This window comes from Homarus americanus, unplaced genomic scaffold (assembly GCF_018991925.1).
Source record: "Homarus americanus isolate GMGI-L3 unplaced genomic scaffold, GMGI_Hamer_2.0 scaffold24694, whole genome shotgun sequence".
NCBI lineage: Eukaryota > Metazoa > Arthropoda > Malacostraca > Decapoda > Nephropidae > Homarus > Homarus americanus.
The window spans coordinates 8,576,501-8,603,588 of record NW_024732780.1 but is presented as its reverse complement, the minus strand read 5'-3'; the positions used below and the strand labels follow the sequence as shown (position 1 = coordinate 8,603,588).

The window sequence follows — 27,088 nt, the reverse complement described above, 5'->3', positions numbered from 1 at the left end:
TTTAATATAGTCGTTTAGAATCATTTCAAACGCATTTACGACTGAAAAGTTATTATGTAAGTGTTTACAAGGCCTCCAGGCAGTATAACAACTGCTGACAACTTCAAAACCAAAAATTTACAAAACGTAGAAATTCGGCAGCTTTCTCCACCCCAACTTGATATCTGTGACAGCTACCTTACTTTTCATAGAATACGGTGAATTACATAAGTTATTGGTAAACGACTTACAAGCAAATGAGTATTTTTCTTTAAATATTGTTTTTATGTTTAATATTGTGAAGATATGGCATTGCTACACTGGTCAATGTCCCTTGTGGAGGCTTGGTATCAGACTTCTCGCTGATTGGTTCATATCACATCTACTGTCCTGTGATTGGCTGTATGTGTGGGTGTGTTGTGCGCTGTTACTTAATATAGCAAATATTATATCATGTATAAGAGAACACCATTGAGAACACTCCAAGTTGTTATATTTGGTGTTATAGTATGTAGGGATCTTGATATAAATAGAATATGCCTATCTATTGGCGCTGAAAATAATTTATATTGTTTTTTCAAGCCCGCAACAAACAAAACATGTGCCTCATATCTTTACAATAGAGGTGTTATATACTAATTATGTAATATACTTTATAATCATAGTTAACCACCTCATGGATAACTTACGCTCTGTATATAAATGAGGTTATTCTTAAATACGATATTTATATACGCCTTGGACCCCAGGAGGTACTGAACGAAACATAATGAAAACTAGGCGTAAAGTAAAAAACATTTGTGGGATGTGATCACAATTCTGGCGTGATCGATTCTCGCTGCTCTGCCAGACACCAGTATCTCTTGAGCGCTGGCGGAGGGAAGGTGCGAGAAGCTCCACTGTTGCATTACCAGAGGAAAAACTTGTATTATTCCGTGTTTGCCCGTTGAAACTGGAGATTTTGTTATGCTGGTGTAGTGAAGAGACGGTAGATACTTGAGGTTCTCGTCAGGGTTAAGACACGGTTATAGTTATCCAGTGTCAACAACAAACTTGTAAGATGTTGAGGGCACCAAAGTGCAGTACCATGCTGGATCAGCTTGTCCGTGGACAAGGTTATATGATGGCTCGTGCTGTGGCGAGTAGAGTTGTCCTGTACCCTCACTATGGTCAGGCCAGGGGTATATCCTTCACCTCTGCAGCCCGCTTCTTGCTACCACAGGCTGATGACTTTTCGGTACGCCATATAGGACCCCGCCAACAGGACCAGGAAGGAATGCTCAAGCTTCTAGGATACGAGGTAAGTGGCTAGGACTATCATGTAGGTTAGGAGCCCGGGGGGGTGATAAGAGACCACTGTATCTCACTGCCACAACATATAGGCTGTCAATCAGTGTCACATTTTAATCGATTGACCTTCCCGAAATAACACTTAGCATAACTAATAACTTGGGTCGTTTGTTGTTTTGTTTTGCCTGTTTAAAAAGGCATATACCACACCCACCATGATGAAACTACACTCACCATGATAGATACCACACCCTCCATGGTAGGTAACACCCATCATGATAGGTACCACACCCACCATGATAGATATCACACCCACAGCTGCGAGGACTGGTTTTCACCACTGCTACAGTATGCACAATAGTCGTATCCTCCAGGCTCAAGTATGCCACTTCTCTTTGGAATAAAAACTACATTTTTCCAACTTAGTGATAGGGAGACATATTAGGCGTTTCAATACGTCTTATTATGGAAATGTTCTTCCCATGTTCGGCCGACCACAATAATATCATAAAGGTAAACAAAGCCTGCACGACCAATCGGTCAATGCAATATTTATAGCACGCTGGAAACTACTAGCAGCGTCTTTCATCCCACATGGTAGTGTTAAATACTCCAAGTGACCACTAGGTGGACTGAATCCAGTCTTGTGAGTACTCTCGGTTGCTAAAGGTACCTGGTTACGTTATATCCTTGGTGTAAATCGAAACAGGTAAAGTAATTTCCTTGACCTATTCTGTGTAAAATAGAATCCGTGTTAGATAGAGGATACCGATCATCCTCGATTGACTCATTATGTTTACGAAAGTCCAGGCATAACCGTAGGGATCCGTCATTTTTCACTACTGGCACTAAAGGTGTATTGTAGGGAAACGTGAAGGTCGTATCATTCCCTTGGCTAACAGATCCTTGTTCAATTCTGGTCACCGTACTACAGAATGGATATAGAATCCCTGGAAAACATTCGGGCGAGGATGACAAGACTAATCCCGGGCATTAGGAACCTTGAGTACAGAGACAGGTTAACGCATCTTAATGTGCACTCCCTCGAGAGACGTGGAGTGAGGGGCTATATGATCTACGTTTATAAATGGAAGTTAGGGTTGAACAAAAGTGATATAACAAAGGTACTCACTTGCCAACCAGTAGCGAACTCGTAACAATGGTTTTAAATGACAAATTTAGAATTAGGCGCGAGTGTCGAACACATTGGCAGTAAACGCTTGAGTTATGTTATTACTATCATGGATGCGGGCGGACACAGCATCTCAGTGTTGACTGACGTAACACTGCCTAATAAGATTATGTCAAGGCGGATGTGGTGTTTTTTCTGCCTAATCTGCTTGTTTGCAATGTGTGTGTGTGTGTGTTTGTTTTTAATGTATACAGTAGCTTTTAAGGTATAGGAAGAAAAAAAGATATTTTTTAAATTGGAAGAAATTTAATTGTTGTAGAAAGTTATTAAGTGGTAGCTATATAATTTTAACTAAAAGTGAACAAACGTATTGAACTAAAATTTTGATTATATAACAAGCACATAATTGTTAAAATTGGCCTCATCCCTGTGTACGACGTTGTGTATGTTGGACAGTTGAGCAAGAGGTACAAACCAAGGCCAGTATGGAACACTCGGATTTTTAAGCAATGGCTGTGTTTATTGAGCTCTCTGACCCATCACCTTCAACCTTTGTGTAAAGGTTACCCCGTACATCGTAGTTCCTTGGTCTGCTAATATATTGACAAAATCTCAGCAGAAAGTTGCCAGTGGCGTGTTGAAGAGTTATCATGCCAGCCACTAAACAGGAATGATACTGGATTATTAAAGGCAAATATGGGGATTTTATGGTCTTATTGTATCTAATTAAAAAAAGTTGTGCCACAAAAACAGAAGCTAATTCAACGTACTATATCGTGTATCTTTTTTTTAATTACTAATAAAATTGTCTCCAACTGTTTATATGAAAATATACTGTAAAATTACTGTAGTGTATTGGGGGCATTGCACGGGAAGTATGTTCAGTACAATATTATGGTACAAGGAAGAAAAAATATGTTAACCTATTGTCCGTATGTTGTGATGACAGGAATCTAAACTTTCCCTTGACTGCGGCACACAGCGGACTCCAAGACTAGGCTACTGTCCTTCCCACCGCCCTACCCTCCCTTGCCACACACATGAAACTCTTCCAACCCTATTTCAAAGTCTATAACAATTGATTACCAAGGTTGAAGGGTTTTTTGTTAAGAGTTTTAGCTAGTTATATGATTAACTTTGTGTGTGTGTATCCTGGCCATTTGAACGACCTCAAAGCGTGTTAGCTTATGTTATACTCCGCTGTTGGTTGTGTCGAGTTCTCTTTGATATAGTTAAAATTTTTATCTTTATTTTACACTGCATTCTGCCAGTGGTATGGACGTTGTCAGTGTCACCAACGTTCTCTCGGTGTTCCCAATGTTGTCAGTGCTACCAACGTTCTCTCAGTGGTATCATCAACGCATTCCGTAATGTATTTGGTATATGTACTGTATATGATAGAAAATACAATAATTGGACACGATTATGGCAAGATTAATACATTATGAGTAATATATTTTGTGATATTGTTGATGACAGTAATGTTCGCGTCAGTTGTCATAAGCTTGAAAAAACAAAAGTGACGTTTAACTTCGGAAGTCGAGAAAAAACCCATATGGTAGTCCACAAAATACGGATCCAACCGATACAATAGCCGAAACTTAACGGGTTCGGGTTCGCTTTGGATTTGGTGCGCCAAGTTTCCTTCTCTTGGTGCCAACTGTTGCAACCTCTCCTACCTTTCCTCTCTCCCCAGCGCGCGCCGAATATAACCGCCGCGATCTGGTTTTGCTTGTACCGGGCCACCGATGAGGGCACAGGGAAGGTGTAGGGTGAATTTGACGTGATGGTGGTGATGAGGCAGCGGCTCAGGTCATGAACTGATCGCGTGGGTGGGGGTGATGCACTCCAACAATAACAATAGCACAGCGGGGAAAAATGGGAAGATGAGGAGGCGAGTTGAGTGAAACACATTGGATGAACGAAAACTTCAGATGTTGAGTTTAATGTCACTTGCGGCAACCGAATTAATTAACCAGTGCGTGTTTCTTATTGTCATACTAATGATTATAAATTGACGTTGGTAATCTCAGAGGCATAGCCGAGAGTGACCCAACCTCCCACCTTAAGCATAGATAAATGGCCGTCTAGTGCTATCTGATCGTAAGAATGCATACATTTCCTTCTGAAGGTGTCTCGTAGAAGGGTGGCGTGTACTCTGCGTCTTGCCCAGTCTCACCAACCTACTTATTTGGTCTCGCTCCCTCCTCCCCCAACCCCACCCTTCGGGAAAAAATCCTTGTTGTGTTGATGTAAATGTAACAGCGTGGAGGATAGTATATATATCAGGATGCAGATATTTAGTAGCACGGTGCTGTAATACGTAATGACTATTGATGTTCCGAGGCATTACGTCACTTGTAAATATAATAATACACGAGAAATATATATTTTAGATAAATTTGTTGATGTGTGGAGGGGGCACCTGATTCTGACGGGACCGAGGGAATGGTTCAAACATGGAGGGGGGGGGGGGTCACTTCTTATCTACATTATCTCCCACCTGGTAAACACATCCTCATCCCACTACACCTATCCTTGTACTGTGCTTTACCTACGAATCACCAATTATTGCTTATTAACGTTCAATGTCTACCTTATCCTTGTCTCATCACCCAATGACTCCAGTCCTTCAGAAAACTATAATGAGTTAGTATACTTTACCAACAAACCCTGTCGTGTGTAATTTTCTGTCCCACACTCCCAGCCAATCATTCAGCCTCCTGCTCAGCTCAGCCGTCCAGAAAGGCAATACGGCTTTGATAATCCCGGCAGCTAACTTAACAATGGTATTTGATTGTAATAGCTTGCGTAATGGCTCTGTATTACTGGTTCTACTTCACTACTACAATTACAGTAGTTTATTGATATATCTACAACTGCAACTGTTTCTATTGCTGGTAGCATATACAGTACTACTAGTAAAATATACTACCTTACCATAACTATTACACCTTCTAGCCTACTACTAACATCAATACCATGTTGCAAGTGTCACCACCACTACTTCAACTCCACGAGATGTACAGAGGAGCCGCCCGCCCCCGACCTTGACTCCTTTTAGTACCGCTTTATGATAACATTAGTTCAGTATTACGCGTGTCCTTGTATGAAGTTATGGTCCTTCTTATCTCGAATAACCGGTGAGTGTCTGAGAGAGAGTTGGAGAGACGAAGGGAGAGAGAGAGGAAGAGAGGGTGTACGCTTCCTTGTATAAAACCTAACACGAATTTTTATATCAGGAGACGAGAAACAAAACATTAGGTCACTTGTGTCATAAATCTCTTCAAGATATAACTGCATGAATGTCAGAGGTAAGTTACTGGAATATAACCGCGCGGCTCCGGCTTTTGATTCTATATTTAACAGCGAGAGTTAAACAGCTGGGGACAACAGATAATGGCGCGCTTGTGTCCTGATATCAACTCGGTCACCAAACACTCAACAGCGCGAGATAACTCTACTGCTCCGGTACTCTTGTTGAAAATTGAAATATCCCTCACCCCCTCCCCCGTAGCTATCCTAACCTAACTATGCATTTGAGGAGGGATGAGGTTAGCGTTAGGGTGTTTAGTCTTAGAGTGAAATACTTTTGGATATCTACTCTTCAGGTGATCCGAAAATACGATATAAGTAACGTGAAATATTTAATGTAATGTTTTCTTCAATGTTGTACGACCCTGAACTATTGGTGGGAGGTGTGGGACGGTCTTGTAATAAGAGTTTGCTGGTGGATGCTTCAGTGACTTGATTTAATTAAAGAGACACCGCCTTACCGCTTCTTGTACTTTGTATTTGTTAAAAAATTGTGATGGTGGTTGTGTAAAGTAGGGTAGTGATGTCAAATTGTACGGTACTCCAATGTCTAGGGATAGTGGGCAGGGACTTTTTCAGCTTTGGGGAATATATATGTCTGAGAGTTTCATCATTTATTTTCGGAATGGTGTGGCAGGCAGAGGTATGGTGAGCATGAGTCATTCTTTATGTACAAACACGCACACACCTGCAAAAACTTCACAACAAAATAAACGTTTTGGTTACATGGGATTAAAAAAAGTGGGTGGGTTCCTTAGGCATGACGGCCGGGTAGCGACAGGCACTTCCTTGAGAGACGTCGAGTGAGGGGCGATATGAATCGAGGTGTATAAACGGAAGTCAGGGCTAAACAAGGGACATTACAAAGGTACTCGAACTATCCAACCAGGAACGAACTCGTAGCAATGGTTTTAAATTGGACAAATTTAAATTTAGGTACGAGAAGTTAAACATTGGTTTGGAAATAGAGTAGTGGATGAGTTAGCTTAAGTTTGGTAAGGTTAGGCTAGGGTTTGATCGAACTGTGCATTCTTAAAGCATTTTCAGCACGGTACAGTCTCAGCACGTCATCCACACTGCACGGGACCGCCCTCACCTCCCAACGTCTATAGTTACCCATTTATAGCTTGGAGTGCCACGGGATCGAAACAGCGAGTGTGGTGACCTGGTGCCGACATTCCGACAAGTCATCGACCGCCTGTATCACGTGACTGACCTAGTAAGCAGCAGCGGTGTCCTCTCATGGAAGATTAAGCAGGCCGCCCGGCTCTACCCCTCTTGAGCCTGTCTCCCCCGGACGGTCGGATGTTTCGAAATTATTGATCGAATTTTATAATTTTACCAAGATAATGATTGTGCATTTATGTGCGATGGTTATAAGAGTAATTTATGTACACTCAGTATATAATAGTACTGTACAGTACACTGTATTATCATCTGGATACGAAAATACATCAGACATTTCACAACCCTTTAGTGAGTGGCGTCACCCGGGCGAGGTACTTGTGGCGGGAAATACAGCTGTGTGCTCATTGATTACCTGACAAAAGTAGGTATTGTTTGATTGGTCGACTCGAAATAGCCCTTTTTACATGACCATGATAACCAAGTGCCAGCAGCAAGTAACGCCACGTACCGGAAAAAAGTAACAAGTTACCGTATAAGTATATTTTATCTAGATTTACATAGTAGGCTGAGTGTTTCCGCGTCCCTTTTTTTTTAATATATTTTTTTTTTTTTTACGGGGATTAGCCCACCCGGGCACAGGTCACTGACCCACATCGGGGCCTGGGGGGCGAAAAAGTAATAATACGTAGTTCAAAGGAAATAACATTTACAATAAAAAATACAAAATTAAAAATACAATAATAATAATAATAATAATAATAATAATAATGATAATAATAAAGAACCATAAAGAAATACAAAAATTTTAAAAGATCAGTAGTGAGAAACGATATAAATGTATGTTGTGTAGTGTACTTTAACAAAAACACTTCTTTACCCATGTGTCTGATTTTAGCGATTCTCGTCTGTTAGTAAGATCAGGCTTTGTTCTGTGATGTCTGGTGAGTGAGACACGCGGCTTATTCCAGTGAAGACACCAAAGACAGATTACAGATTGCCCCGGAGGAGACTAATTTATTGGGCACCCCCTTACATCCTGTGCAAGGTGAAGGGCAGAAGCGTTTACAGCGCCCATCTGGGAAGCATGCTAAGTTCATGCTTGCCTTTATGACTCATGAGTTAAGGGCGTAGAAGCCTGAAGGGTCATGGGTTTTGTCGGCAAGTTACATAAAGTGACAGAATGATGAGTGTGTGGGGGGGGGGGTTCCCGGTACATTTCATCTGTTTATAGCAAAGCGTGGCAGGTCCCTAATAATGTCAAGTGCCAGGCCAGTGACTAGGAGGAGGGATATCTGGTCAGGGAGGGAAGAGGTGTTGGTAACGGCTGGGGACGATTTGGACAATACTCTGAAAGGCGCCAGTATTTTGAAGGTATCAGATGAAGTAAGTAAAATATGTACTAGACGAGGCAAGTTTACTGACGCATCATGTTTTATTATTAGTTACTAGACAACGGGAAGTTAGGAAGAGTGGGGAGATGAGTGTGGTGGCATGTGTACCCAGCGAGGCGAGACTTGATTCAGCACCCGCGGGATAAACAGCAAGCCTACTGTATTAACATGGCCTGGTAGCCTGAATAAAATACCTGCGACACTGTTCCTTAAAAGGTTAATGTGGCTACGTTGTTAATTATTAATATACTCTACCATCTTTCTGTTATTGGTGATTATTTTGTTTCGACTACACCATATATTTGTGCACTCGTCAGCCATGAGGTGAATAATTTAGTTGGAAAAAATGTAGGCCTAGTGAATATTTGTTTAATTACAATTGTAACTTATATGCGTTGTGGATACGTTGTACAATATCTGTGGAAAAAGCTTGTGCTATTAACAGTCAATAATATTAACGAAGTCATCGCACGGGGGCAACCAATTTATATTCCGTAACTGAACTGCATTCTCCACTATTGTCGCCTCACACTACTAGACAACGCTAATCACCTGTTATGTAATTACGATAGCTGTTCTTTGAAATAAATACTATTTTTTTGTAAGGAGGATTGAACAAAACTGGATGGCAATTATTTCAGAAAATTTGGTGTAAGATTGATCGAGTTGGTTACCTTCAGGGCGGGATGAACCCAGCGTGGGCGCCAAGTTGTCTTATTTCGGAGCGTTTGTGTGTTGGGTTTTTCTTTTAGTATCGTCCTGTCTGTTGCTATGGGCCCTCAAGGTCAGCTTCCTTGGTGGTACAAACACCAGTGACTACTGCTGAAAGGGGTTGGGACTGTAGAGGGGGAGGGTGGACATTTTTTATAACATCATTTATCTTTTGGTCAGATAATGAAGATTCAGTGAAGATTGTAAATAAGGTTAGTAACTTCTATATCAACTCTAAAAAGGGGTATAATTTATTTGTCGCATCTGTTAGTACATTAGTTTATTACAGTAGTACATTTTTTTTTCAACTGCTTAACGAAGAAGCCTCACATGACGTACAGTACTTAAGGCTGTTATTTTAAAACAAAAATTATACATTATTGGTGTTCTTTGGTCTCTGTAAATATGATAAAAAAATAAGTGATATTTCTGTTGAGCATAAGGTAACATTCACATCTTTTAAATGTTAACGATTGACAATAGTAGACAGAATCATTAGTTTTAGAAATACACGTGTGACTTAAAATACAGTATACTTTACTGTATTTGTGCCAGTTTTCATCTTTTGTCTTTTTAAAACTAAACTAAACCTCAAAATCTATGTCTGTGTGATCTTGACTCCATAAAACCTACGACAAAAAATAGGGATATTGTAACCGTGATAAAAACCTACCAAGCCTAAAGTTAATTAGCTCATAGTTGATGGTGGAGTGACGAGTAGTTGGTTAATGGAGGAGTGACGAGTAGTTAGTTGATGGTGGAGTGACGAGTAGTTAGTTTATGGAGGAGTGGCGAGTAGTTAGTTGATGGAGGAGTGACGAGTAGTTAGTTTATGGAGTGGCGAGTAGTTAGTTGATGGAGGAGTGACGAGTAGTTGATGGAAGAGTGACGAGTAGTTAGTTGATGGAAGAGTGACGAGTAGTTGATGGAAGTGACCAGTTAATGGTGGAGTGACGAGTAGTTGATGTTGGGGTAACGAGTAGTTAGTTGATGGAAGAGTGACGAGTAGTTGATGGAAGTGACTAGTTGATGGCCGAGTGACGAGTAAGTAAATTATTTGCAGATAAAGAGGAAACAAAGTTCAGTAACTGTCTGTTATCATTAAAATATCTAATCAGTTTTTTTTAAGAGCTTTAACACTTTAGTGGTAAAATTAATGCTGTACCAGAGACTAAAAAAAAAAATCCCTCATAGCAGCAGTGGGGCGAGGTGAGGCACAGCTTGGCAAGGTGTGTGCGCGTGAAGTAGCCTAGTAATAGTGAATATATTTGAGGCAGGCAGTAGGGTCCACACTGCACCAACTAGCTCTCGTCCTGGGAGTAACCTAGCGGAAATAATAGCGTCAGAGTTATATAACCTGATCTAAGAAAGTAATTGTTATTCTATTGGCATCGGTTTTTTTTGAGCAGTTGGTCGCCGCCCGAGGACTGGTGTTAAAACTGCTTATTATTAATTATCTCTTATATATTGTATACTTATTAATATACCAGTCAAATGATACGTGGGTGGTCAGTTTAAAAAGAGACAGGTTTAGTGAGGACGTAACAAGGTACACACACTATATTAAGAGTTGAGTCTCGCCTGGCCACACCCGCTTCATGCATTTGAGTGTGACATGTAGGACTATTGCCAGACACACACACACACACACACACACACACACACACACACACTTCTGGCAAATTAGCCCTTGTCAAAGACGTCACAAGCAGGTGTTGAAATAAGTGGGCAATACTTATACGTATTAAGTTACCATTATATAAAGGGGTTCCATTTAGTCGAGCTATTGATGTTGCCAGTACAAGATATTTATAGTATACAGTATAATTTATACCAGATGGATCACGAATTTTAGTTCACATTAGTTGTATAATTATTATAATTTTGTGGTTTATTTACTTGATTCTATAGATTGACCGAATTATTGATACTTTGGTAAATAAATAAAAGTATGGGTATATATTTTGTACACATCTGCCCTGAAACAAATCCTGAGCGACTTATATTTTTATTAAATTTATAAATGTACGGAAATATTTAACACATTTTAAAATATGCCATTGTGGGTCTCTCTGTTAATACATTCGTCCCAGAGCTGGCGACACCGTGTGACCTAGTGAAGGATGGTGGATGATAGACTTTTATCAGTAGGTGAAGAGTTAGCCATCACCTGCTGTCAGACACACCACAGAGGAGGTGGTCTTGTACTGTCTTTGTGTGTGTGTAACGTTACTCTGATATTCATTTGTTTTAGTAATCTTTTTTATATTGATATGTCCTTACCCACATCTCCATTTTTTTAATAGTGATAATTAAAGTTTCGTTACCTGGCGTGTTATCTAACCTACAGACCTGGCTATCTCTCCACCAGGCCACCTGATATAAAACTTGTTACATCATAGGTGTTACAGGAGTCTATGTTGACACATCAGATATTATTTAGTGTCTTACGTGTCGTAGCAAGAATTACTGTATATAATCTTAATTTAAACTATACATAACTAACCCAACCTAACCTAATCTAACCTAACCAAACATACTTCGCTTATGGTATAATTGTTAGTAAATAAAATCTAGAATAATAAAAAAAAATTACAATACGTGAGATAATTATTTTTTAGAAAGTTGAAAATAGACAAGTAAAATGTTTCTTTAGTTGTTATTAAGTATTTTATAGCTTTGTGGAAATATTATCAGCAAACCTCATGACTGTGTGTATAACAGTTTGTTATTTATATACGCCACCTGACTGATCGTGGTTCACATACTAACATCGCTGAAGGAAGACATTATGTGGTTTGACGGCTGGTAGAAGCCGAGTCACTTTTATAACATAGTTCACCACGTCACAATCAATTAGTCCTGGAACAAGCAATTTAGAACCAATCAATGAATTAATCACATGTCAGCATCATCTACAACACGCTGGCAGAATGTAACAAAAGATCAGATAGTTACAACATCTTAGTGACGCTAAATATACAGTAGGTGAGCCAATAAGCACACGAGCCCTCAGACAACAGCGCCACCACCACTACTACAGCAAGAACACGAATATTACACCACCCAACAATACCAACATATGAGAACTATAATGTGGTTGGAGTGAAAGCAGTAAGTATCAGTTTCTTCACCATTCTTGACAATTTGGTGTCAGATCACAGCACCGCTTTCACGCCTTCCTCATCTCGGTCGAAACTGACAGTTCTACATTTTACATCAGTTATGAATTCACTTTAGGGGGAAGTGGATCACATCATGGAGTCTGTACCTGGTAAGACGTCTTCTGCTTATTTCAGTCAACTGTGAATGAACACCAAGGAAATGTTATCAGTTGCAGAAATAAACAGGTTTCCAACTAAATCAAACTGGTCCTCTTTTGTCACATATACCCGGCGTAGTTATAAATGACACCTAGGAACCAGTTTAATCACAAAGACGTTTGGTCCTGACAACATAACCGTAATATGTTGGAAGGAAGCCACCAGAAAGTTACCTCCAGCCCCCAACCTTCGCATACTAGGATCACTGAACCTTTAAAACACACCACTGGTTAACAAATAAGCGTACAGGTAGTTGACTCCAATGGCCAACAAGGGTGACAGGAATAATCTCCACTCGCGTTGTCACTCACTCCCACTTGCTGTACAAACTACCGGAACACATCCTTCCTTTATCATCACAAATCACTGTCATAGTCAACACACAGGCTGACTCAAACAATATTCCGTTCAGAAATGATCGTGTGAGGCCCAGCTGGTCTTTATATATTGTAAGGGACGTGGCCTGCGTTACAGAAGACAAACATGAAATATATTCACTCAGATTTTTGGTCTGTATAGGTTAACTTTGTGATTGCCAGTCCTGATTGGTGACGACCCAGTGAAAAGTTCTGATCAACGGGAAGTGGCTCTCCTCTCTCCCCCCTTCTCCCCGCCGTCTCTCTCCCTCTCCCCTCACCCTCCCCTCACCCACCCTCTCCTCTCACCCATCCCTCACCCTCCCTCTCCTCTCACCCTCCCCTCACCCTCCTCTCCTCTCACCCTCCTCCCTCCTCTCCTCCCATCCCTCACCCTCCCTCTCCTCTCACCCTCCCCTCACCTCCCTCTCCCCTCACCCTCCCCTCCCCCTCACCCTCCCCTCACCCTCCCTCTCCTCTCACCCACCCCTCACCCTCCCTCTCCTCTCACCCTCCCTCCTCTCACCCTCCCTCTCACCCCTCCTCCCCTCCTCCCTCTCTCCTCACCCTTCCCCCCCTCCTCCTCTCCTCCCCTCCCTCCCTCACCCTCCCTCTCCTCTCACCTCCCCTCACCCTCCCTCTCCTCTCACCCTCACCCTCCTCTCCTCTCACCCTCCTCCTCACTCTCCTCTAACTCCCCCCCACCCTCCCTCCCAGCCTGTTGACGCCTTCTGCTTACTGCACCTCAGAATAATCACAAACGTAGCTTATTTGTTAGTTGTCGCCCGTGTTTTAATTGTTGCTAAATTACTTGACGGTCAGACTCTCGCACACACCCCCCCCCCCCACAGGTAGCGTAGGGTTGTTAATTACCAGGTGATGCAAGTTGAATTGGTTAGTCTTTGAAGTCGAATTCTGTGTACTACATCGTACAATACAAAAAACATAATGCAGCACTCACTCGGCTGACAGTGAGCAGCAGACAGTGGTTGCTTGCCAGTCAGTATGTCCTTCAGAACCGGACACACCATGAGGCAGTCCACAGTCGCCAGCACAAGTAAATAACCACTATAATTTATAACTCACCCGCTCAACTATACAAGTGGCAAAGTAGTACACTAGAGTCTTGCCTTTTATGGGGAAGATGATAATGAAGAAGACAAAAACATCCCGTCACTTGTTCATACGCACACCAAAATATGGAATTACGGTATCTCTATATCTAACCATCCTTGACGCGCCCCGCACATGTGACACTTCACCAGTTTGTGCTTGAGCGAGGTTCCAACACTCGCTATATTATGCATTTTTTAAAGTTATGAGAATTATAACCTAGAAATTTTTGCTTTTGACCCATAGACGTGGAACACACATAAAATGATAGGGGCGGATCCATGGGGGGGTGTCCTTGTGGTCCGGATCCCTTTTTTCAGAAAATGTCAATACTTTTTCTTTAATGCAGTATTATATTCAGGCGTTTTTGGATAGTAAAAAGAAATTACTGTTGACAGAATCTCTTTTAATATCAAGTGCACATGGCTTCAAAATAGCCTCAAAATGTCCACGATCGCTAGCTGTGCTCGCCATGTTCCCTCATCCATAACTTATTGGATCCGCCCCTGTTGGTACGATCACATTTTAAGGAGAGAAAGTCATTGTATCCCCGAAATTCCAGACGATGTTCCTCTTCGCTCACTCCACCTTTTGTGACGGCTTGGCATTGATGAGTTTTCTATCCTGTGAGGTGAAGTGACCAGGAAACCCTAAAACAAGAACGAGGTATTTGATATTTCTAGTGTACAATGATAACTTTCCCTTTCTAGTACTGATTAAATTACATGTATTATTTTTTGCTTTCAGTCACTGGACTCCTTGACTGATACAGCTGTGCCTGAAAACATTCGCCTTGGGAGAGATCTTAATGTGGACAAGCCTCTGGGAGAACACGCTGTTTTGTCCAGGATTCGAGAGATTTCAGAGAAGAATGAGATCTGGCGTTCCTATATTGGGATGGGTTATCACAACTGTCGGGTGCCTCATGCCATCCTCAGGAACATCTTTGAGAACCCTGGATGGTATGGCCAAATAGTTTAATGCCCTTACCTTTAAGAAACTTTAGGAATTAGCTTTGCTATGTAACTTGTGTAAATCAACTATTCTTCTCACCACTAACTTTTGCCTAAAATTCTTTCAGGACGACCCAGTACACACCGTACCAGCCAGAGGTCGCTCAGGGACGCCTTGAATCTCTTCTCAATTACCAGACACTGGTTACAGACCTGACGGGCCTCCCTGTGGCTAACGCATCTCTCTTAGATGAAGGAACTGCTGCTGCCGAAGCCATGGCTTTGGCCTACAGGTAAAGTTTTAGTTAACTGTTTTGAAGCATTATTTATTTGAGATTATTTTTGTAGAACTAGAAATAGTTTACATTTAGGACTGAATGTTTTTGAAATATTTTTTTATCTTTAGTTTTTAGTAATACCTGTAAAATCTTTTGTCTTTTTACTAGGCAGAACAAGCGCAGGAAAGTGTATTTATCAGACAAACTTCATCCACAAACTCTGGCTGTTGTTCAGACTCGAGCCATTCCACTTGGCTTGGAAGTTCTCATCGGTGATGTATTTGATATTGATTTTTCTAATCGTGATGCCTGCGCCGTGCTTATCCAGTATCCTGATACAGAGGGCACGGTAAAAGACTTCACCCAAGTTGTTGAAAATGCTCAGACAAATGGAGTAAGTCGTTTAGTACTGTATTGTTACATCTTGTGTTGTGTTTATTCTCTTACCATCTAATAATATCACAGGTGTTGAGTTCCTTAAGTCATTGCATCATCATAATAAGTCAGGATTGTTTATATTTGCTGTGCTTGATAAACCTGAAAAATTACACATCTCTGTAATTGATAATGGATGAGTCGTGTTAAAAGAAATGTCACAGCATGATAAGCTTTATTGTACAGTATAAGGAAGCAAACCAAGTACTGTATGTAGGGTAATTCATCAAAATAATGAAATTGCTCTACATCTTATCGTTCACCCTCAGACAATGGTGGTTTGTGCTACTGATCTCCTGGCACTGGCCATCCTTCGTCCTCCTGGGGAACTTGGTGTAGACATAGCTGTGGGCACGTCGCAGAGGCTCGGCGTTCCATTGGGGTATGGTGGCCCACACGCTGGTTTCTTTTCCTGTAAGAGCCCCCTTGTACGACTTATGCCTGGCAGGATGATTGGTGTTACAAGGTGAGTTGGTCATTCCTCCTACACTTATTTGATGTACCCACAGCTGTCACCCTCACATTCATGTCATCCATAACTACTGTACTTCTCTCCTTCGCCCAAGAATTGATCTGTTACTGTAATTAGAAAAAATAATATGGCTTCTTGCTCTTGGTGACCATTGTATAGCCACCAGACTGAACTTACCAGATTTTTCTGTTTGCATGACTTAATTATGATAATCTTTAGTTTACTGTAAAGATGTTTGTGCCTAAAAAATTATCTACCCCTGTACTTATTTCTTTAGTTTCCAGCTTCACTGGTAATGAATCTCTTGTAAAGTTCATACTGTATTTTGTTAAGTAACTTTCAGAGCCACTTTTCCCTCTGAAAAATATCATCTTGGAGGTATAATTACTTTTTATCTTCTTTTTATGCTTGACCACTAGAGGAGGCTGTGTTATGAAGTTCAGTAACTGTTCTTTAGAGACGCAAATGGCAAGGAGGCATATCGATTGGCTCTGCAAACAAGGGAGCAGCACATTCGTCGAGACAAGGCAACCAGTAATATCTGCACAGCTCAGGCATTGCTTGCAAATATGTCTGCTATGTACGGAGTGTACCACGGACCAGAAGGGCTGAAGAACATTGCAAATCGTATCCACAATGCCACTGTAGTTTTAGCGAGGGGACTTGAGGATGCGGGACATGTTATAGAAAATGAAGCCTACTTTGACACTATCAAGGTAATTCCCTTTCCATTATAAATTAAGATTCAAGAATGTATGAGTACGTGTTAAAGATTAAATATGATTACAAATTTTAAGATGCACACATGTATATTGTTATTTGTTGCTGTACATATACCTGTATTTTGATATTAATATTGATTTGCTGATATTAGTGATACAGTACAGTACTTCTTTACAATTAATGTGAAAGATTTCTAAAAATCACTTAGGTTACCTCAGTCAGATACTGTACATTTATTGTTATATGACTAGGAATGAGTTAGTTAGGTTACCTCAGTCAAATACCATATATTAACTGTTATAAGACTGGAGTTCAGTAAAAAAAAAACTTCCTCAGAAATGTTACTGACCATGATAACACATTGTATTTCAGGTCAATCCAACATTGGCTGTAAGTGAAATCAGAATGAGAGCCCAGCAGAAGGCAATTAACCTACGCTACTTCAGAGACGAGACAGTAAGTATTTCTTAAGTCTTGGCTTTAAAGAAATAGGGTTTTTAAAGCAGTTTTTAAGTCTTACTATTTTAAAAAGTGATTGGTTCTTAAAGTGATAAATGGAAGGGGTTGTTAATGTTTTTTTTTTGGTCAGATAGAATCATTGTTTTTTATAATTATTCATAATCTGTGGCATAATGAGTTTGAAAGACAATATTTTGAATTAGGATTTTATGCCCCAAGTCAAGACATTTTAGCTTCATCTCCCTTTTATCTAACCTTGTTGTCAAAAACTATATACAGTACAGTATATTATTCTCTGCCTTCACCAACAGCAGGGTCAGTTTTAATGTTTGTAGTATGCTGCATAGGAAGTGTGTGTCTGAGTTGTGTGTGATGGTGGAACTACTGTACCTCTGGAATTGTGTTATGACGAAGCTGTGTGTGGGAGGTGTTGCAGTAAGTCATGATGGATAATAACTAGTAAGCGAGGACCTGTGCATTATATAAACTGATGTTAATTCCCTGCAGGTTGGGATTGCCCTGGATGAGACGGTAGAGAAAGAAGACCTCGATGACCTGTTTTGGGTCTTCAACTGCAAACATACAACAGCAGAGAAGGTACAGTGCGGTGTTGGCAAAATTGCTTCCTGATCCATTACAAAAATATGCTGTAAACTTTTTTTTTTTTTTTACTATTTGGAGGATCTAATTAGCTTTCTTTAGTTCTTTAGGTTTAGGAGGGAGATAGGAAGAAACTGGTTCACAAATAGGGTGGTGGACGAGTGGAACAAGCTTAGCAACTTTGTAGTAAGTGCGGGAACTCTGGAAAGTTTCAAAAGGAGGCTAGATAGATTCATGGATGATAGAGAGTGGTAGTAACTCTCGACAGGAGCTGCCATGCACAGGCCAACCGGCCTATTGCAGACTCCTTATTTTCTTATGTTCTTATAATTATTTGATCTACCCCCATGTTTTTAGTTTTTAATGCTCTGATAATTGTGGCTAAGCATACAAACAAACTATGCTCCTCATCAACGCTTATTCATGTCCTTGGCCACAGCGCACATGGATCATTGTCGCTCAGTAGCATCTTCACAGTCACTTTCCTCACTCTCTTCACCTTGTTCACTGTGAGGCTAATAATCATTACTTTCTAAATCACTCACATCATCTGTTCTCTATCCATCAATGATATCTTGGTCCAGTAGTTAACTCTCTCTTGCCCCGCCGCTGAGATTGAGGCGACGTTGGTTCAAAAGTATCGTAGTTTCTCCTCCTACGTGTTGAAGCAAACCGACTCATTCACATAGAAAATACAATATTGTCCATACTGTATAATAACACCTGGGGGATTGCAACTTAAAACTTACTAGTATTTGTCTGTTAATCTACCAAACACAAAATTTAAACCCCTTGGATACTAGTGGTCTGTCTGTGCTTAATATCATCTGTCATTAGCCATAAAATATTAAAAGTGACATCAAGTAGTGAAGAGGTTAAAGATAGGAACCCCATATATACGTACCAGCCACAGTGAAACGGTTAAAGACTTGTTATTCTTCTATCTACTTAACCAATTGTGTGTAACTATATAAAGATGCTGGCTTTTACCTTAACTTTGAATGTCCCTTACTGGTTCTTTCATTACTCATATTATTATTGCACCTTTAACCTCTTTTTCTTGGTATTCCTCTGCTAAAATGGATACCATGATCAATATATAATTAGTGTGTATGGGGTAGAGGTTTTTGTACCATGTGTAGGATGATTCATGCCTATCTCCCCCCCTCCTTCTGTGGTATTGCTCTTACAAATACTACTGGGTTACTCCTTCATGCTTGTACCATCAATATTATATGCTACCAGAGAGTCACAAATAGTTCTCAAGTCCTCGCTCTTATCTTGATGCTTGGTGAACTTCAGCGCCGACTCTTATCCTATGGCGGCCCTACTCATGACCTGCTACCATTATGTTCACCCTTGTTTACTCCCATGCTGTTCTCCCTTCTCACCCATATCTGTTTACTCCCAAGCTGTTCTCCCTTAACCTTCTTTCTTCGGTCCCTACCGCTGCACTGCCTCTCCACTTTACTGCCTCCCCCTAGTGCATCGTAACCCACCTCCCCTTTCCCTCCTCCATCACTTACAGTACATATATAGTATTGTTCATTTGTTCTCTCTAGATCTGTTTCTTATTGTTATTAAGTTTGTAGATGTAGTGCTGTACTGTATGTTATTGTTCTGTGTATGTGTTACTGTATTAGGTCAGTCATGTGTACTGACTCAAAAACCCCACAGTTTTGGTCTTGTTCTCAACCCTGATCTGACACATGACTTATTGAAAAGAAACCATGAAGAGAGTATCCATTTAATTTTGATTTTTATCAGTGAGAGTTATTATGATGTGTTGTGTTTAGCTTAACTTAATAATGTGAAGAGAGTTGCCTGGGGAGTTTGTGTAGCAATGAAGAAGTTAGATGAGGATAATAGTAATTGATATTTAGGCAGTTTGGTCAAGGATAGCCAGCAAAGCCATGAGATGTTTATAGGTAGTAGATAACATCACTGGGACATATTATAGTATCAGTTGATGGATGTTATGAGATGAGATGGTTTTGTATTCATTATAATAGCATCCCCTGTTGAGTACCATTAGGTGCAAAGGAAGTAATTGGTGAGTTAGTTTTTGTGGTGATGTGAGCCTGATAAGTTATGATGGTGTGTTGTGTTTCTAAAAGATAACTCAGGGACATTCAAGCATTTAATTGTGGAGAAAGATTCAATTGGTTTAACTATATCAAATACAAATAAAGTAGTGATCGTATAGGTACTAGAGCTCACAAGATGGATATATATATAACCTTTTCTAAATATTATATAAGTACAGTATTGTATTTAACTTATTATAGCAGGTGTGATGAGTAGACAGAAGGTGATGGATGGGTAGATGAACTCCTACGTAGAGAAGTGAGATATAGTTCATGTATCGGGAATTGTTTATTCTCAACCAAGTTAGGATTGAGACAAAGAGGAATTATTTAATGGACGAAAATTTTCATAACTGTTGAGACCGATGAGGAAGGACAACCATGTAGGAGGTTTATGGACTTTGTACTGGTTATTAGTTATCTTCCATCACTGAGCTGTTTATGGTATTTGGGGAATAATAGTGTGGAAGGAAAACAAAATATTACATTAGTTTGTGTGTTTAGTATACAGTACAGGCCTGGTATATCAAAGTATCAAATTGCCTCATCTCCTCAGAAAAATCACTGTCCTAATGTACATGTAACAGTATTGTCATTTCATTGTATTATTGTTTCCATGTTGCAGGTTCCTTTTTTTTAAAACCATAATTGCAGGTTGTGAAGAATCTTGGTGATATGGTACTTCCCAAGGAGCACTTGTCTAAATCACCTTTCACCCGGACCTCAGAATTCTTAACTCACCCAACATTCAATACCTATCACTCTGAAGCCCAGCTGGTGCGCTACATGAAGATACTGGAGAACAAGGACGTCTCCCTTGTACATTCCATGATTCCTCTGGTAAGATGTGATTTATTATTAGTGTTATTATTTGCAGTTATTCTTATTTCCAGCATCACTTTTTCTTTCATATGATGTAAAACTATTTAATTTAGGGAATCGGATATTGATATATATATACAGTATTGTTGCTTGTATAATGGAGTTGAAGTACACACTGTGGGCTCTCCTGTGGCTTGCCTGTTTTTATGCCCTGGGATCATATGACAGTGTAATCCAGTTGTCTGTCTGAGCAGGTGGCTGGTCAGGTGGTTGTAGTATGTCTCAAGAATAGTTCGATGTTTTTTAAGTAGATTTAGTTCTGGTGAATCCTGTGATAGGCTTGAAGTATGAGGCAGTGGTGGTTTGGACTACTGTCTGCCTCATTGTTGTAGCTTTTTGTAGTCTGCAGTACCATCTTGAAGTCCTCTTCTACACTTGCGACTCCTTTCCATAGATGGGTTGGGTATATTTCTTCAAAGTGGGCATTTACTTCCTTACTTACCTTTAGCCGCTCAGTCACTGCTCTTACTGTCATCTATGAAGGCTCATGTTCATCTCTTTCTTCTTAAGGGTTTTCATTTTTCTATGTCGTCCCCTTTAGGTCTTTAGTCAGGTACTCCTTGTCCAGTGGAACAGCTCCTACACATCAGTTCCTTCCTTGTCCTCACAACCCTCTAGCCTCCAACACATTTGGTCATGCTGACAATCTTCCTGACTCCGGGGGTGATGTCAGGGAAGCCAGTGAATTGGTTCACTTCCCTTAGCGACAGCTTCCCCCAGAAGTTATGGATGGATATTGTAGAGTCCTCGTTTAGTGCCTGCAGAGGTGGCCAAATGTCCTGCCAGTTTAATAGGACCCTTGGTCTGAATTAGGGACTGCCTGTTAAGTCACAAAGGTCACATTTTTGGGTCAAATGTCAAAAGTTGGCAGTATAATTGTAGTTTATTTTGTTCAGAGAGCATCCACTGGTTTATACTGAACCTTTTTTGTCACAGTTTGTACTTGTTTATATATTGATGAACTGAAAAATATCATTTTGGATCAAATTTATTAAAACTATTGCAGAAGACCTGAGAAATTCAAAGGGGATAACATACAAGAATTAATATTAAATACAAGTTCATGGTAAGCAATTTGGGGATATATTCTCTTCATGTATTATCTTGTAACTTAATGATTGGTGTTGTAAGTTTCATGACAGACAACTCCATTACCAAAGTAGAGCAGGATTACTATTGTCTTGGAGGTCATGTATTTCTTATAGTTTATTGATTGAGGAATAATAGATATTCCACATTTCTTCCTGTAGGGATCTTGCACAATGAAACTGAACAGTACCACAGAGATGATGCCCTGCAGCTTCCCACACTTCACCGAGATCCATCCATTCGTGCCTCCAGAACAAGCTCTCGGCTACCGTCTCTTGTTTGAGGAGCTGGAGAATGACCTTTGTGAAATTACTGGTTATGACAAGATATCATTCCAACCTAACAGGTGTGTGTGTGTGTGCAGAAGCTTTTTGGGGTCACTGTTTCCTGCAAGTGTGTCCTTACCTGTGTTTAAGTTGTGACTGTGATAACTAGAGCAAATATTGATATTGTAACCGCCAATCAGACGGTGAATAAATACTTCTCACGTCAAACCTGTCGAGTACAATTCATTTAGTATTTCAAATAAGCCATACAGAGGCACTCTTACATAAATGTTTAATCCAATATATATGGCTATGTAATTAGTCTAATCTTAACACAAAAACAATGACACAGTTTACCTGTGTACACAATAAGTACTAGTTAAACTTACATGTTGAAAGTCTAGAGAGAAGCCAGGGTAGGTGTTGACTCTAAGATATGGGTAGCTATACTGAAATGCCTACCCTATAGCCTGGCCCCTTGGCTGGTCAGCTATGGCTGAGTCAGGTGATTATAATTATACATAAACAAACTCCCTTCACACGCTCCAACCTCCTTCTGGGCCTCTCATCTTCAACCATCTCAACACTCTACATTGTATACGGACACGCACGCCCAATAAACACGACATGAGTTACAGCCTAACATAACATTTGTTTATATGTCATCATAATTATGTTCCACTTGCAGTAACAGATATAGTACTTTATATTTTGGTACAGTTTGGTGTGTGGATGTTACCCAAGAATAGAATGTGATAATCAGTCTGTTCCATTCTTAATATGGGGACTCGAGCCACATGGGGTTACCTCGGGATATTTACATTTGGTTGTTGTGGATAACTCTCCTCTGGAAAGGGACCCAGACCTATTGCATCTTGTGTCTGTTAAATGCTTTATATAGATTAAAATTTACATGTTTTATTATGCTGTAGACTTTGATTTTTAAGTTTTCTCTATTATTGTGGACACTTGCATGTTAGAACCAAGATAATTTTTTTTTTACATTCTAATAAAAGACAGAGAGGGAGAGTGGAGAGTCGCATTTTAATTAATTTTTGGATTAACTCGTGTATATACAGTACTGTACAGAATAAGTGATAGACTATTTTTTTTTTTTACATGTTGAGCACAGTATAGGGGTAGGTATGTATTATTGCAGAGACTTCTTCAAAATGGTGGCTAAAACCTTTGTGATATATGGTAAGTTGTGCTGTATGTTGATCCTCTTGTGGTGTTGTATGTGAGTTATCGATACCACGTCTCCTTGGCTCCTCTTTTGATATGTCATTGTATTGTTCTAAAATCTTAATTCCTGTAGTTTTAATAATTTACATCTTCACAAAAAATCATTTAATATAATTTTCTTCTTTGCTGTCACACAGTGGAGCTCAAGGGGAATATGCTGGGCTGCGGGCCATCATGTCATACCTAGATGGTCGCGGGGAGAGCCATCGTAACGTCTGTCTCATCCCCACTTCTGCCCACGGCACAAATCCCGCTTCTGCTCAGATGGCGGGAATGAAGGTAGAGGCAGTTAATGTTGACAAGGAGGGATCCATCGACTTTCGGCACCTTGTAGCGAAGGTTTGTAGTGGTTTATATATTTCACATCTGTTTTAAAGTTTATACCTTTACTACAGTCATGTTGAGTACTGTATTGGTGTTTATATGAAATTTTCTCTTATTTACAATAGCAGAATTCTCATTAGGTTTACTTTACCTTTATGTCATGTGTCACCTTACCAGCTGTTCAGACTACTACAATTCTCACTATTGGCATGTGCTGAATGTGTTGGGTACTGTAATTTTCTGTTCCATAGTTGACTTGAGATTTCATTTACAGCTCGAGAAACACCGAAATAATCTGGCATGTCTGATGATCACTTATCCATCAACTAACGGCGTGTTTGAGGACAACGTGAAGGTTGTCTGTGAGATGGTTCATGAAGCAGGTGGACAGGTACGTGTTACAGGGAGACCCCAATTCAAGTGGGACAGTCAAAGTATATAAAGAAATAAAGCTCGTGAAATAAACAACAGAGACGTATTCCATTTCAGTGAGGTTAAGGGCTGTTCACCCCATCCTGGTTACCTTATCTTGCACACTTCCTTCCCCTTCCTGATTGGGACATGGTACAGTAGAAACACACTACTGTACTATGCGAAATTCATTCCTGAGAAATGCCAGACTCATGCCAGTATAAAAGATTTGGTAAAGTTTTAATTTTAATGTCGAGTAAATCCGTGAAACAAATTTACAGTTGATTCAGCATGTATACAGGCAGTGCAAGTAGCCATATTATATGCTATATACAGTTCAGCATGTATTTGGACAATGTAAGGGTTAGATATACAGTTCAACATGTATGTAGATTTTGCAGGCACACAATTTGGCATATATATAGACAATGAAGTTACACAGTTCAGTATGTAATTAGACACTGTAGGTATAATTTTATTTTATATTTCTACAGGTTTACCTCGATGGAGCCAACATGAACGCTCAGGTTGGTCTGTGTCGACCAGGAGACATTGGGTCTGACGTCTCCCATCTCAACTTGCACAAGACCTTCTGCATTCCTCACGGTGGTGGTGGCCCAGGCATGGGGCCCATTGGAGTGTGAGTTAGGAACCATAATTTTGTGCTCACAGTCTGTTGTATAGAAGCTTGTAGATGAGGAATGGTTATGGGTGACTAGGGTGTTGGTTTTATAGTGGAATTTCTTTAACCGTGATTTAAGGCAGTGGTTGGGTGTGGAAATTTTTCATACTTATTGAGGATTACCAGTTGGGTGTCTATTTTGCATGTTGTTGAGACTGAAGAGATTGATGACCTATTTTTCCCTGTATGTTTGGGAAGGAAGAAAAATTTGTGAATTCTTGGAACACAATAACCTGTTAATTTCTGTCATCTTCGCCTCTCTCTGAGTCTAGGCTTGACAAACACTGAAATATCATCAGGTATACTTTTAAAAGCCCATGCATGCCCAATACAATACTAATAACTTGTGAAAAACAAAAGGATAAGTTGTGAAGAGGCTAAAGTAAAGGTAAAAAATAAATTAATAGGTTAAAAAGAATATTATTGTTTTTATCTCAAAGTAGAATATCCTTTATTTTCCTGAAGTGAGATTTGGATACTGTTTCCCTATTGTGTACACTTGTTACAAAATGTACCTTTACGGTTTGTGTGAGAGAATATGACACAACGGGTGAAGGATTTTGACGACCCTACCGAGACAACAGGAGTCGCTGTGCCCGTAGAGATACCTTTTAGAGCAAGTGTACAGGAAATTAAATGTAGATTAATTTTAAGATTTGATCTCTTTTTGGGTTTAGTCCTGATGTAAGAACTTAATCTACTAACACGAACATTCTCTTTGTGTAGCAAACTTCACCTGGAGCCATACCTCCCCAGTCATCCAATCGTGGACCCTATGGCTTTGATGCAAAAAAGAGCACGCAGTTTTGGTGTTGTTTCCGCTGCGCCTTATGGCTCTGCTGCGATTCTTCCCATCTCCTGGGCGTATGTTAAGGTGAGAGACAGTGCATCTGATTCCAACTTTATGTACAAGATGGCTGCAATCTGGAGTAACAGTAATCCCAATTGTACTCTAATGACTTATTTTATTTGTGTTATTTTGAAACCTTTCTTTAGATAGTAACTGAATTATAACCATTAATGTGTATATTAACTGTTTTAGTATTGTTTGTATAGTTTTGAAATATTGTACATTGTTTTTGGTGCTATTCATAAAGTACAAGTCTAATGAGATCTGTTGGATATTAAACATTAATCAACATATTGTATATTTTCTCCTTTTAGATGATGGGGCCCAAGGGATTAAGACAAGCTACCCAGGTGGCTATACTAAACGCTAACTACATGGCAAAACGTCTTGAAAAACATTACAAGGTACTGAGGAGCAAAGGCTGTGTGGAGACTAAACAGTACCTTCATTTTTAAGTCACTCCCTGAAACTGTGTCTTTGGTGATCAGGTTGTGTAGTTTAGTGTTGGTCTGTGTCTCTGTGTTGTACGGGAGGACTAAAATCTGTCGACAAGAACACTACACATGTTATCAGGGAGGGAGGGTGTGTGTGTGTGTGTGTATGTATGTATGTATGGGGGAGGGTGTGGTGCATGAGGAAGGGGATGTGGGTGTGTGAGGGAATGAGGGGGAGGAGGATGAAGGTACCTTATTCTTTTACATGTCTTCCAACACCTTAAATAATTGTGTCAAGCCAGAGTGTCCAGGCATAAAACTGTGCTGGCATTCCCATACAAGGTTGTTTCATTGTAGATGTTCCATTACATCATCACTTAATGCTCTCTGATACTGTACCCACTATGCTGGTCGAATTCATCTTCTGTAAGTGTTCGTGTAGTGGCGATCTTTCTGTATAGTGTAATGAAGGAAATATTTTATAGACTTGCATATTATAGCTTTATATATTCTCCATTTTCTGTTGACTGCAGGTTTTGTATCGTGGAAATAAAGGATTGGTTGCCCACGAGTTCATCCTGGACATGCGTGAGTTTAAGAAGATAACAGGCATCGAGGCGACAGATATTGCTAAACGTCTTCAAGATTATGGTAAGTGGAAGGATACTCTAAGTGCTATTTATATTCCTTAAAATCTGAGGTTTTTATTAAATCTTATATGTTATAGCCAGAGAGGCGATGATTATACTCTTTTAAAACTGGGAACAAATTACAATTGCCAAAAGTTAATACAGTACTAAGATAATTGAAGTATTTAGTATGTCTTGTGTTGCCAGTCTCGCAGTGTGTTGGGTAGTATGAGAAGATGTAGCTTGTGTTCTACTGCTGTATATGTAGAATAGATCGGCTCTATTGTAGTAGAAGTTGTATTTTTAGTGAGATTGTAGTGTAAGTATTGTTAAGTGTGATATTAATACCTGTACTGTTGCCCCCACACACAGGTTTCCATGCACCAACCATGTCGTGGCCAGTCGCAGGCACTCTCATGGTCGAGCCAACAGAGTCTGAAGACAAGGCAGAACTTGATAGATTTTGTGATGCTTTGATATGTAAGTATACAAGTATGGTGATGAGATAAAGTGAGAAAACACAGTACCTAA

At 40.0% G+C, this 27,088-nt stretch overlaps 1 protein-coding gene across 1 annotated transcript; it reads left to right on the top strand.

Moving 5' to 3' along the window:
• The first annotated feature begins 846 nt into the window (after nt 1–846).
• LOC121869061 (glycine dehydrogenase (decarboxylating), mitochondrial-like) lies at nt 847–27,088 on the top strand. The gene is made up of 17 exons (XM_042370175.1): nt 847–1,279; nt 14,486–14,700; nt 14,820–14,984; nt 15,138–15,363; nt 15,674–15,870; nt 16,334–16,592; nt 16,972–17,055; nt 17,566–17,655; nt 20,400–20,585; nt 21,878–22,062; nt 23,365–23,566; nt 23,826–23,942; nt 24,457–24,602; nt 25,371–25,518; nt 25,809–25,898; nt 26,462–26,579; nt 26,930–27,088. Exons 1-17 carry the CDS (start codon nt 1,040–1,042, stop codon nt 27,064–27,066), a joined length of 2,805 nt encoding a protein of 934 aa, XP_042226109.1. The 5' UTR covers nt 847–1,039; the 3' UTR covers nt 27,067–27,088.